This window comes from Silene latifolia, chromosome 11 (assembly GCF_048544455.1).
Source record: "Silene latifolia isolate original U9 population chromosome 11, ASM4854445v1, whole genome shotgun sequence".
NCBI classification, from domain to species: Eukaryota; Viridiplantae; Streptophyta; class Magnoliopsida; order Caryophyllales; family Caryophyllaceae; genus Silene; species Silene latifolia.
In genome coordinates, this window is record NC_133536.1 from 107192716 (window position 1) to 107206961 (window position 14246).

Below are 14246 nucleotides of genomic sequence, written 5' to 3' on the forward strand. Positions count from 1 at the left end.
CTTGTTTCTTGGTCATTTTGGGCGTGTGACCTACCGTTGGAATAGTAAGAGAACAATATATCACCTCCGATTGGAATCACATCAATATAATTCTTAGATCTCAAGTTATGACAAATTTAAGACGACTCTTCTATATACGAACATTATAACAACTCCACTAAATCTAGTATAGATTATACTCGGTCCACTTTATAGTTATACTTCACTCCCATGTAACTTCTCGTCTAGCACAAGGTCTTATCACACATCCCAAGGTTCCTTTGCGGGTCCCAAAATATCCGGGTATTACAAAATCACTCTCAAGGCAATTGATCGTTCGTGAGTCTTTCGTTCATCTCTTTCACATTAGTTTCGTTGGTAAGTCACTAGTACTTTGTCATTTGATTAGATTTAGATTTTAGGGTTTTGCCTTAATGATTAGATTTGGGGGAAAGGTAGATTGGTGTGATTGTGATTAGAATTGTTGTGATTATTGTTAAGTGAAGGATTCGTAGAGGAACGTTTCTAGCTTCCGCTGTATACTCGTGAATCGGATCAGTGATAAGGTAAGGTTTTCCTACTCAGTTGCCTGTCTAATTAATTTAAGATGATTTATTGTAGAATTGGCATGATTAATATCTTTGTTGGCATTGGCGTTTTTGGTTTTTCGAATTGTTGTTGTTTGTCTATGTTTGTGAGGTGCGTCCTCGACTGAGTGGGGTCATTTTCGGGAAAGGCTTCACACCCTTGATTTGCCTCTTGTGATTCCCATCACAAAGGGGGATGTGCACATTAATGGACATGGGTTCTTGCTCGTTGCAATTGTGACACCCTCAATTTTAGCGTAAAATAAACACGTAAAATTTTACAGAAAAACTGACAGGATATGTTTGTAATTGGTTCAACCAGATAAAACCTGTAATGTTAAAAACTTTTCTAAACCAACCACAAACACTTCCAAATGAAGAGTGCCAAAACCTGCAAATACTAACACCCTAATTTACATAACATGCTAAAGTCGCGAGAATAAAGTGATACAAACCAAAGTAAGAGAGGGAGACATATGTCCCTTCAAAATATAAACACAACCAAATTTTTAAAGGTTTACTACAAAATAACCAAACTAAGTCCAAGGTTCTTTTGCTCACTAGCTCGTCTGTGACCCCATCTAATCATCATCAACCTATCAATCGCATTTTATACAAACACGAAAGCCACAATTCAGTGGGGAGTAACTTCGAGTCCTCCCAGCCACGAAATGTCATACTTAATGTAACATGTAACGTAACATGTAAACCACATCACAAATAATCTAGATATCAAATATTCTAACAAGTGAACTCTAAACTGACCAAATTAAACTATCATGTGAAACATATAACAAGCAGTAATCCAAACTTTATCAATTGTAACCGGCTTGCATCTCACCTATTACAATTCATAAAATCACCATACAAGAAAGGACAATATATCAAAGACATGCATAAGTTCTTAGTACGGTCAATAGTCACTCTGTAACTCGAGTCTATACCACGAGGTAGGGAAGGTAATCGAACCGGTATCTTAGCTCATAGGTTCTATCAAAACATGGCCAAGACACAACACAACCCTAGCCTAAAATCTGCGCAGACCTAGACATGCGGATACACACCACCGCACCCAAGACCCACAATTTTTCTAAAACAAAGTGAGTACCCTAAGGAGTCCACCAAAGGGTTGGCTAGTACTTAAGCTGACCACTTACTATCCAAATTAAGTAACGAGGTCATGCCCCAACTTGGATATAATCCCACCAAGTCAGGAACACAGAGGCTATCAAGCAGTGAACATACACTCGTCAAAGACTATAATGGCCTATCTATGATGAAGGCCGTAACACTCACCTAGGACCTAAATAAAACCAATCTAGGTCCCAGCTTGAATACTTTAGCCCGCACCACACAAGACAAGTAGGACACCCAATTAACCAAAAGAGAGGCAAAGAGTCCAAACTTGACAATATTATAGTTTCCAGGGAATCTAGGGCCGTTTCTACAACATAAGAAACCATTCAAATCAACCAACAACATATGTGAAATAAAAACATAGTAAATGGCCTAAAACAAGAATAAGGCCAATTATCCAATTCACACAATAATTTCATCCAACCAAATTTTTACCCGCAACCCCAGCCCTGCGACAGGTACGGGTTCAATCGCGGCTGACCAATCACACAATTGACTGACATCGATTCAGTCAAAGGGACCAAGGCTCAGTTTTCGGCATAATCATCCAAACATTACAATTATCGCTATAAAATTCATTTTAAGCCTAGTCATTACAATTTCATTTTATAACCTATCCTAACATGTGCCAACTACCAAATAAGCATAATTTTACCATTAACAATATATTTACTACTAACATAATCCATTTCAAAAGATTACCCATATGTTACTTATACTAAATATTACATTAATGCACCCGAAATGACAACAACGCATGAAAAACCACGAAACAAGCAACGGGCCGACCCGGGCCAACCCCAAGGCAGCCATGGGCCTGCACAGCCTGCCGGGCCCTCTTTGGGCCTAGTGGGCCGCCACCCCAAACCCTCCATTTCTCCATTTTTGTTCAGTTTAACATCGTCGAAGCATCAATTAGTCATTCCCAATTCATTCCCATACTAATATGTGAACTTAAACTAACAAAAGACATGAATTAGACATGAATTTAACCCATTTTAACATGTGAAATAAACCACTCAAATAACATACACAAAATCACACAAAAAGCAAAGAATGTGACATTAATTCGTCGAGTAACTCGAAATATGTTACCTTAAGCTAGAAAAAGGCAAATAACCCTTGAGAAAACCCTAAAAACAGTAGCTACCGATCATCCTCTACTATATAGGAGTCCCCTACATCATCCTCATAATCTTCACCTATTAAAAACAACAAAAACACAACAATAATCACTAAAACCGAAATTATGCCCCAAAATCATCTTAAATCAACATAATGAAAACTGAAATTAAAACATACTAGGATGTAGATCTTGAAGAGAGGATTCCGAAAATATAAATTTTGCGAAAATCGGACTAGAAACGAAGAAGTTATGATGAAATTACGATTGTAAGATTATTTGATTATTTTTCTTTGTGGATTTCGGTCAAGATGAACAAAACAAGAACAAAAGAAGTCCTAGGAAGAAATGGGAAGGAGGAAGAGGGAGGTGTGGCGTGAGAAGGGGAGGAGAGCGGGAATTTGGCGGGATTTTATTAGTCGGTTTTGGCTCGTTTCGACAATAATTAAAACCGTTTGTCAAACGCAAATTCCGACATTGCCAAAATTCTTAAACACGAGTTTACAAGAAGATTGAGTACTCATATGACCCATTTCCAAAATCGTTTGCCCAATTTTCAAAAGAATCGCCATTTTTCCCGATATGCCCTTATTTTGATAAAAAAAAGGTTTTTACATGGTTTAAACTATTTTTAAACATTTCGAAACTATCAAATTAAATAATTTACTTCAAAATATAATAGAATTACATTTCATTGAATTATTATTACTTCAAGTACATTAATTTTAAATTCAACTTGATTAATAAATTACTTTCGCAATATAATAACGATTAAAATTACGGGGTGTTACAATCACCCCTCCTTTTAAAAAGTTTCGTCCTCGAAACTTAGAAGGAGAAATTATAGTAAACAACATCTTAATAATATCATCATAAGAAAATATAGGTATCTTTTCAATGAAACGGTGATACTCTTGTTGATCAGGCAGGAACATCCACATTTCATATCAAAGATAAGGTAAAAAGGCAAATCATTTGTAAAATTCGAAAACCAAAATACCTTCAAAACATTAATGAAGAGTTTTCAAGAATGTAAATCTCATTCATGGAATGGAATTGCTCTTGTCGTGCACACAAGAACGCTATCTTTCCAAATCAGAGACAAATTTTAAACAAAAACTATTCGCCGATAAGCGGTAGAACAAGTTATCAAATGTCTCCAATAACTAGTTCTAACATCCGTTCAACGCTAAAATCAAAGTAAGAGAAAGGTAGTCTACTCAAATTTTCTTTTGCAAAAAGCCAAAATAATAATGAAGGTTTCACTTTTAAACCCAATTGGGGTCAAATCCCTAAAAATGTAACATTAAACCTTGACAAAGAAGTCATAAATTGATCAAAATTAACAGAAATTGGACAAATCTTAACGAAAACTCGGGTCTAGAAATTAAAATTACGATAAATGAGTTTATATTCAAGAAAGGAATGGGGAACTAAATCAAATTTTCATTTTCAAGTCTTCAAAAATAGGTTAGGTTTGCAGAAGTGACATAAACTTTCAAGAATGAAACGAAACTGGTAGCTTGAAATATTTAGAAATTCCTCGGAGTGAAAAGTAACTTAGACATCATAGGAGCAAGAATGCCAAGCGGATTCAAGCTTAAATAATCAAAAGAGCTGTATGAATTTCATGGGGTAAGAATTGAAGTCGAACCTAAAAGGGTGTCAAAGATGGAGTTTCATAGGTTACCAACATCAAACTTATAAGAGGAGTATGATGAAGTAAGGAAGAGAGGTATGAACGATAACGCTCATGATCAAGGAAGAAGGGAAATTAGTCAACAAGGAAACGCCAGACACTTTTATCACAAACAACAACACTCAAAACGGTTCCAAAAACTTCCTAACAACAAAACTCATAACCACATCACTCCCAAGGGTTTCCTCAATCGCTTATGTTACCTCATCCTAATCTGTTCCCTGAAACAAGGTACTCCACTATAAGTGATCTCATCGCTCCAAATCCTCAAATATCCAGAAACAACTTTCACAAGTCTAAGGTCAAGGCTTCCAACAAAGCTATAAACTCCAAGAGAAAGTTCCTCAAATATACCACAAGATTCTCATCATCTCAAGTACTCAATGCGACCTCAAGGTCTATAAGTCTATAGGGTTAACAAATTCTTCTCGACACTAAGTCTCTCTCAACTCAAGAACTCTCAAGAGCCAACTAATATCAAATCACATCACCAATCCATTATGGTCATCAACATCCCAAGGAGTATTCTTTCAAATTTGACATCCTAAAACTTACTTACCATCAAATTCCCAAGAAACAAGGTCTTAATTGTAACAACACTTTATCACCTCAGAGTTCCTAAAACCATAAATTGAAACTATGTTCTTTAACCTAATAATTGGTGTCAACCATACCGTTACTCTTTCTAGTTATTAAAACAAGTGCTAAAACTTCCCAATAATGTAGCTTACTCTCACTCTCACACCATACCTCAAGTAGTAATCAATACCACTCGCTAAAACCAACTAATAATCCCACATTTAACATTTCTCCCATGGTAACTTATACATTATCAAACCCTCATATCCAAAGTGATTATGGAAGCCAACCACAAACTCGACTACTCAGTCAATCCTATATCCTCAAATCCACCATTCAGTTTCATTCATTTTAAGTCGAGTACTAAACACTAGTATCCCAAACATAAACAACAATGTCATGTTCCATAACCTTAGTAACCAATGAAACTCACACTAGACACACCAAATTCATCAATCCACATACTCACTTTATCAAGGATCTATAGGTATAAGAACCATCAAGTATGTCTCATCACACTACCTAAGTCTTTCCAATATCAAATCCTCTCAAAACCAGGAAAGGGTCAAACACAACAATCCCTTCAAAGGTCATGATGTCCAACCAAGGCCAACATTTCTCAAAAGAGAGAGTATTATAAAAAGGCGTTAAGGAAGGATAAGCAAGGAACAAATGACATGTTAGGAAATAAGGAGTCGGACCGTAAAGATAACGGTTGACAAAAATAAGAGGTATTCGAGTTAAGAAGATATCTCAGGCAAGAAGAAGATACGTAAACTTTGGCATAAGAACAGGGTTCAACGAACGTTAAAGATAAGGAAAGGAGAACAGAAGCGGCATAATGAAAGGGTTGCCGCTTAACCAAACACTCCTTAAAGCTTATGATTGCTATGATAAGGTTACATCACTAAGGTGCTCAACAAAGACTCAAAGGTCTACCAAAGCATAGGACTAACAAGGACTCCACAATGGTAGGTTTTCCTCAACTCAATTGGTTTCAAGAGCCAAAATCAACTCACCACACAAATTCATTTGTTACCATCCAAGTCCCAAAGTATCTCCTTTACAATTCTCGTCATCGAACTCCACTTCCTATGTCATCCCCAAGTACCATGGCTTGTTTACTCTATCATCTCACCACTTCGTACTTCTAGTCTCCAATACCATAAATTAGAATCGCATCTTTGAACTCACGAACTACATCAAACAACTTTCCACCAAAATTCCCAAATTCAGATATGATTAAAAAGGTCAACCACGAGTTCTCAAATTTCAAAAGGTCAACAAGGGCTACTCTATACTAGATTTGGTCAACTCTAAAGGTTTAACAAACTAACTAATTCCAAGGTACGATACCAATCCATTAAGCAACGTCAAAGTCCTATTGTATTCCTTTCAAGGCCTACAAAGATTGGGCTAACTATCATTCCTTTAATTCTCCACAAGAAACATCGAGACTCTCAAATGAAGTAGCTTAGGTTCATTCCAACTTATGTGCTAAGGTAGTACTCATGCTCAATCACCTATAACAAACAAGCTCTCAATAGACATAACTCCCAAGGTGTTTCTCAACTCACTAGGCTCTCACATCAAGCACAACTAACAAGACTAACCAAAGGATCCCAAGTTATCTTCTCATATACAACTCAAACCTTAAACAATCAATTTCTCAACTCTTTCACGCCCTCCAATGATACATTTCCTCAAAACCGAGTCCTCTGGAACAAGGGGACTATCCCGCGGAATAAAAGGAAGGTGTCCGCAAGGACTCTTATTATAAGAAGAAAACGAACCAAGGATGAATCGGGAGAAAGAATTGAAGTGTAGTTACCAAGGCGAGAGAAGAGGAATTTGAAAGACGAATAAACAACGAGATTGGAAGATTAAGGTAAGATACACTGAATACGGAAAGAAATATCGAGAAAGTGGAAGCATTCTTCATTTGGCATAACCAATCTTTAACAGCACCAAAATTAATAACTAACAATCAACAAACCTAGCTTGTAAGATTACATTATCTGCATTTCTTGGAGAGCCATCTTGCAAAAGAGAATATTGGTTAGAACCTAACAATTAGCAATCACAAACAGACTACCACATAAAATCCTAAATCTACCCATCCTACCCATCTCTCAAGTTTATTATTTAAAGGTCAAGTGATTTATATTGGGGTGCACAAACGTGCGTCGGGACCAAATATGCAATGATACCAACTGTGACACCCTCAATTTTAGCGTAAAATAAACACGTAAAATTTTACAGAAAAACTGACAGGATATGTTTGTAATTGGTTCAACCAGATAAAACCTGTAATGTTAAAAACTTTTCTAAACCAACCACAAACACTTCCAAATGAAGAGTGCCAAAACCTGCAAATACTAACACCTTAATTTACATAACATGCTAAAGTCGCGAGAATAAAGTGATACAAACCAAAGTAAGAGAGGGAGACATATGTCCCTTCAAAATATAAACACAACCAAATGTTTAAAGGTTTACTACAAAATAACCAAACTAAGTCCAAGGTTCTTTTGCTCACTAGCTCATCTGTGACCCCATCTAATCATCATCAACCTGTCAATCGCATTTTATACAAACACGAAAGCCACAATTCGGTGGGGAGTAACCGAGTCCTCCCGACCACGAAATGTCATACTTAATGTAACATGTAACGTAACATGTAAACCACATCACAAATAATCTAGATATCAAATATTCTAACAAGTGAACTCTAAACTGACCAAATTAAACTATCATGTGAAACATATAACAAGCAGTAATCCAAACTTTATCAATTGTAACCGGCTTGCATCTCACCTATTACAATTCATAAAATCACCATACAAGAAAGGACAATATATCAAAGACAGACATAAGTTCTTAGTACGGTCAATAGTCACTATGTAACTCGAGTCTATACCACGAGGTAGGGAAGGTAATCGAACCGGTATCTTGGCTCAGAGGTTCTATCAAAACATGGCCAAGACACAACACAACCCTAGCCTAAAATCTGCGCAGACCTAGACATGCGGATACACACCACCGCACCCAAGACCCACAATTTTTCTAAAACAAAGTGAGTACCTTAAGGAGTCCACCAAAGGGTTGGCTAGTACTTAAGCTGACCACTTACTATCCAAAATAAGTAACGAGGTCATGCCCCAACTTGGATATAATCCCACCAAGTCAGGAACACAGAGGTTATCAAGCAGTGAACATACACTCGTCAAAGACTATAATGGCCTATCTATGATGAAGGCCGTAACACTCACCTAGGACCTAAATAAAACCAATCTAGGTCCCAGCTTGAATACTTTAGCCCGCACCACACAAGACAAGTAGGACACCCAATTAACCAAAAGAGAGGCAAAGAGTCCAAACTTGACAATATTATAGTTTCCAAGGAATCTAGGGCCGTTTCTACAACATAAGAAACCATTCAAATCAACCAACAACATATGTGAAATAAAAACATAGTAAATGGCCTAAAACAAGAATAAGGCCAATTATCCAATTCACACAATAATTTCATCCAACCGAATTTTTACCCGCAACCCCTGACCCTGCGACAGTGCGGGTTCAATCGTGGTGACCAATCACACAATTGTGACATCGATTGATCAAAGGGACCAAGGCTCAGTTTTCGGCATAATCATCCAAACATTACAATTATCGCTATAAAATTCATTTTAAGCCTAGTCATTACAATTTCATTTTATAACCTATCCTAACATGTGCCAACTACCAAATAAGCATAATTTTACCATTAACAATATATTTACTACTAACATAATCCATTTCAAAAGATTACCCATATGTTACTTATACTAAATATAACATTAATGCACCCGAAATGACAAACAACGCATGAAAAACCACGAAACAAGCAACGGGCCGACCCGGGCCAACCCCAAGGCAGCCGTGGGGGCTGTCGGAACTCTTGGGCCTAGTGGGCCGCCACCCCAAACCCTCCATTTCTCCATTTTTGTTCAGTTTAACATCGTCGAAGCATCAATTAGTATTCCCAATTCATTCCCATACTAATATGTGAACTTAAACTAACAAAAGACATGAATTAGACATGAATTTAACCCATTTTAACATGTGAAATAAACCACTCAAATAACATACACAAAATCACACAAAAAGCAAAGAATGTGACATTAATTCGTCGAGTAACTCGAAATATGTTACCTTAAGCTAGAAAAAGGCAAATAACCCTTGAAAAAACCCTAAAAACAGTAGCTACCCATCATCCTCTACTATATAGGAGTCCCCTATATCATCCTCATAATCTTCACCTATTAAAAACAACAAAAACACAACAATAATCACTAAAACCGAAATTATGCCCCAAAATCATCTTAAATCAACATAATGAAAACTGAAATTAAAACATACTAGGATGTAGATCTTGAAGAGAGGATTCCGAAAATATAAATTTTGCGAAAATCGGACTAGAAACGAAGAAGTTATGATGAAATTACGATTGTAAGATTATTTGATTATTTTTCTTTGTGGATTTCGGTCAAGATGAACAAAACAAGAACAAAAGAAGTCCTAGGAAGAAATGGGAAGGAGGAAGAGGGAGGTGTGGCGTGAGAAAGGGAGGAGAGCGGGAATTTGGCGGGATTTTATTAGTCGGTTTTGGCTCGTTTCGACAATAATTAAAACCGTTTGTCAAACGCAAATTCCGACATTGCCAAAATTCTTAAACACGAGTTTACAAGAAGATTGAGTACTCATATGACCCATTTCCAAAATCGTTTGCCCAATTTTCAAAAGAATCGCCATTTTTCCCGATATGCCCTTATTTCGATAAAAAAGGTTTTTACATGGTTTAAACTATTTTTAAACATTTCGAAACTATCAAATTAAATAATTTACTTCAAAATATAATAGAATTACATTTCATTGAATTATTATTACTTCAAGTACATTAATTTTAAATTCAACTTGATTAATAAATTACTTTCGCAATATAATAACGGTCCGAAATTACGGGGTGTTACAGCAATGAGCGGGGCTTAGGTGGGCAAAGTTGCGGTCCCCTACTGGCGGTAAGGATTACCTGTTGGGATGGGTAATCTGGTAGGGCTACACACTTAAGTGTGTAGCCGGATATGTGATATGATTGGAGTTGGAGAATGGTTGTACAGTTGTTTGCCTTGGTTGTTTCTTTGCGATTAGCTTATCTTGATTATTCAGTGAACTGACCCCGTTGTGTATTATAAAACTGTGGTGATCCATTCGGGAATGATGAGCAGATTGTGAAAGGTGATGATTACATTTAGCTGCGGGGACGTGGATGGGATGTCATCACTTTGAGTCCAGCTTCTGCTGTCACGAGTTTAGATACCTTGTTTTGATGTATTGAGATTTATATACTTTTACTTTGGTTTTCAGTTGAGACGATGTATCCACTAAACTTTATACTTTAATAATTGGTCTTGAATGATTACTTTTGATATACTTACCTCGGGTAACCGAGATGGTAGTATTTTCATATTCTAAGGTGGTCCCTGGTAAGGCACCTTGGTATATGGGGGTATTACACCTAAGGCATACAAGAGCTTCAACAGTAGAAGGCTTTAAAGAGTTTCTATATGGATCAAGAATTCTAACTCCAATGCTAAAACTTGATTCGGACGCTACTGTGGATATAGGAATAGCCAAAATATCCTGAAACATCTGAGCAAGAACGGGATATCTCACACAATGTGTCCTCCAATACTCAAGCTCATTGACATCAGCACTACGAGGCAATATAGGTTCTTCCAAGTATAGCTCTAACTCAGTTTTTCCAGCAGAGTTAAAAGCGTTGCTCGCGTAACAATCGTAATCTTGTATACATTAAATATGGAATATGTAAGAGTATATAGTCCAAACTTGAACAATGATGTAACTTGGAGAGGCTAAAGACTACACAGCTAGAAAAAAAATATCAGATTTATACCAAACTTACCATCATAAAGATGTCTGAAGATGAATCCCCATGAACATTGGTAGCATTACCATTAACACCATTAGAAACTGATGGAGTGTAGTCGCTTGCAAAGGAAACATATTGGTTGTACAACTCAAACAGTTTGTCCTTAAACAACTCCAACTCAAGATTATGTGACTCACAATTTTTTTTTGTAAGCCTAATCAACAACGTTAAATTTATATCTAGGATCAAAGACCACGGCTATTGCCATAATTGTACTAAAAGTTGACCAGTATTTGTCAAGTTTGACAAACATCTTAGTAGCTATGCCTCTTATGAACGCATCTTTACTTCCCATTTCTTCTTTAAGTAACAATCCCACTCTCAGCACATGAGTGAAATACAAATTTGCAGTAGGAAACTTGGTGCCAGAAAAAACACAACTTACATCATAGAAAACTTTCAAGAACTTGCAAATTTTACCAATCTTCTCCCACTCAACTTCGGTTGGATAATGCAAGTAGTTCAAGTCCGTTTTGGCAAGATTATTGAAAGCTCTCCGATAGTATAGTGCATTCTCAAGCATGTGAAATATGGAATTCCAACGTGTTGGAACATCTTGCCTTAATCCCCGAACCGACTCTAGATTAACGTGTTGGACACAAGACGAAAACCTATGTTTTCTAGATTGGGATACTTTTCTATATTTGACACTCTCCCTAACTTTAAAAATTGCATCGTCCATATCTTTTGATCCCTCTTGGACAATTACATTTAATATGTGAGCACAACAACGAATATGAAAATATTCGCCATTACACATCAAATTCAAATCAGGTTTTAAGAAATCCACCATAGAATCATTAGAAGATGCATTATCCAAAGTTATGGACATTATTATATCTTCGATACCCCATTAGATTAGTAAAGAAGTGATCTTAACAGACATAGCAGCACCACTATGGGGAGGGGGTAAGAAACTGAAGTTCAGAACACACTTTGATGTTGCCAATGCTCATCAATAAAATGGGCAGTGAGGGTCATATAGCCATCAGTGGTGACAGAACTCCAGCAATCAGAAGTAAGGGAAATTCTTCCCTTTGTGCTTTTTAACAACCCAATAAGTTTCTCTTTCTTAATTCTATACATCCTTAAGATGTCAGACTTTATTGTATTCCTAACAAAAAACTTAACATCTGGGTTCAGATAAGAAAAACAGTTTCTTATGCCTTCATACTCTACAAGTTGAAGAGGTAAATTATGCTTAGCAATGGCAACAGCCAACAACTCACAAAATTCATCAGAATTAAATTTAGGAGTCCTAGCGGCCAAATAGCCAGAATTGTTTTGTAAAATAAACCGCCCAATATCTCTATATGATTTCCCTTTGCATGACTTCAAATGTCTTATCAAATTTCTAGTTTCATTCTTACTTTGCAATAAAGGTTTTAGCACATGATTTACACTTACAAATAAGATTACCACTAACATCAGGTTCATCAATTATTTCAAAACTGATTCCACACAGGAGAAGCGAGTCTTCTTTGACGCTTAAAATTTTTACCAGATACCTTGGGTTTATGAATTCTGTACATTTCTGCTTTTTTATTGTCGCCTCATCCATCTCATCACAAGAGGGAACCTTGATAGGGTTCGAAGCATTTTTCATTGAACCGTCCATCTTATTAACAAATAAAAAGAGAATTAACTAAGCGAATAAAAAAATGATTAAACAATTTGGAAAATAATTAATAAAAAGGCATAAACAGAGGGTAAAAGTTCATAAATTCGTATTCAGATTTAGGAATTAAAAAAAAATCAATAAAGTGATGAATCACGAATCGAAGAACTGACCAAGTGACCAATACAAATCATATAAACAAGTGATCATGCAAATCACAAGGAAAAGACGCAATCGTTACTGATCGAAATCCATGACAAATCAATTACATTAATAATAAAAAATTATGATGAAAAAAAGCAAACCAATAAAAACAAAATCAAGTTGAATGCATGTACGGACAATTACACAAGAATGAGAAAATAAATTACTTGGAATGAGTAATTGTATTGTAGAACTTACAGAGTAAAGAATTGATCTTAGATTTGAAGAGACTAGAGAGGCGATGAAATTGGGAGAGTAATACTTTCAATTTTTATCGGTAAAATGAAAAGATTATTCTAGGGTTAAAAGATTGATTATATTGTGATTGTGTTTCCACACATCAGCCGATCACGGTAGAAAAAGAGGTTGGTGTGGTTTCAAACTCGTCGTCAAAAGCTACCAACCAAAACAATATTTATAACTTCACAAACTACTCTTAGTAAAGAGGTAAGTAATGGTCGGATCCCAAGGGACGGGTATTGATGTAGGATTCTCAATTGCAAGTAGCTATGTCAAAGGGTGTCACAATTTGGGTTGAGGTAGGAGATAAACTAAACTAATCAACAAGATGAACAAAGTAAAGCAAGTAAAGAGGTTGTAAACAATTGGTTAAAGGCACTAGGGTGTCATGGGTTCATAGGGGATTCATGGGAGTTGATCATACAAACATGTTCTCAATTATATAGCAAGCACTTATTATTGTGATGGGATCGAGTTAGTGTATATCTTACAATCCCTAAGAAGGTTTGGGTCCCGGAGCCGAATCGATTAGATTGTACAACACCTACAAGTCGACTTAATCCTTCCTATCCAACTATATGCATGGTCTAATGAGGCTCGAGTTGGTGTATAAGCTTACAGGCCTCATTGAAGAGATAGGGGATGGGTAAAAAATGCAAGGATTCATAGGCTCGCATTTCATCAAACATAACATGTGCATAAGTTGAAATCACAACAGGCAAGCAATTTAATTATGAGAACATATTAGATTAAGCATGAATCATTTCCCATGTTTGTTTCCCCTAATTCCCCACTAACCCTAGCTAAGGAAACTACTCACTCATGATTAAGTTTAGCATGCTAATAAGGTTGTCAATCATACTAACAAGGCAAAACATGATGAATAAATGAAAGTGATTAACAATAATTAAACAAGGTTAAGAGAGATTATACCTATGAAGATGATTCCAAATAATAAAGCAAAGAATAATAGAAGTACTTGATGATTGATGGAAGGTTGTCAATCCTACAAATAAACCCAAATAATCTTCTAATTACCCAAAATAAAGGAAGAACAATAGAGAAATTAAGAAAAGATTAAGATGTGA

General features: G+C 36.2%; 1 protein-coding gene across 1 annotated transcript; it reads right to left on the reverse strand.

The window, feature by feature from the left end:
• Positions 1-10534: 10534 nt before the first annotated feature.
• On the reverse strand, positions 10535-11928 carry LOC141613775 (zinc finger BED domain-containing protein RICESLEEPER 2-like). Its single transcript, XM_074432517.1, has 3 exons — positions 11348-11928; positions 11120-11250; positions 10535-10947 (listed from the first exon to the last, which is right to left on the reverse strand). Exons 1-3 carry the CDS (start codon positions 11926-11928, stop codon positions 10535-10537), a joined length of 1125 nt encoding a protein of 374 aa, XP_074288618.1.
• Between the last annotated feature and the right edge of the window lie 2318 nt (positions 11929-14246).

Coding starts and splice junctions, on each gene's coding strand:
- LOC141613775 (XM_074432517.1), bottom strand. CDS start 11,928: ATGTCCATAACTTTGGATAATGCATCTTCTAATGATTCTATGGTGGAT. Junction 11,251..11,347: donor AGAGGCATAGCTACTAAGAT/GTTTGTCAAACT, acceptor GTTGTTGATTAG/GCTTACAAAAAAAAATTGTG. Junction 10,948..11,119: donor AGTTTCTAATGGTGTTAATG/GTAATGCTACCA, acceptor AATGTATACAAG/ATTACGATTGTTACGCGAGC.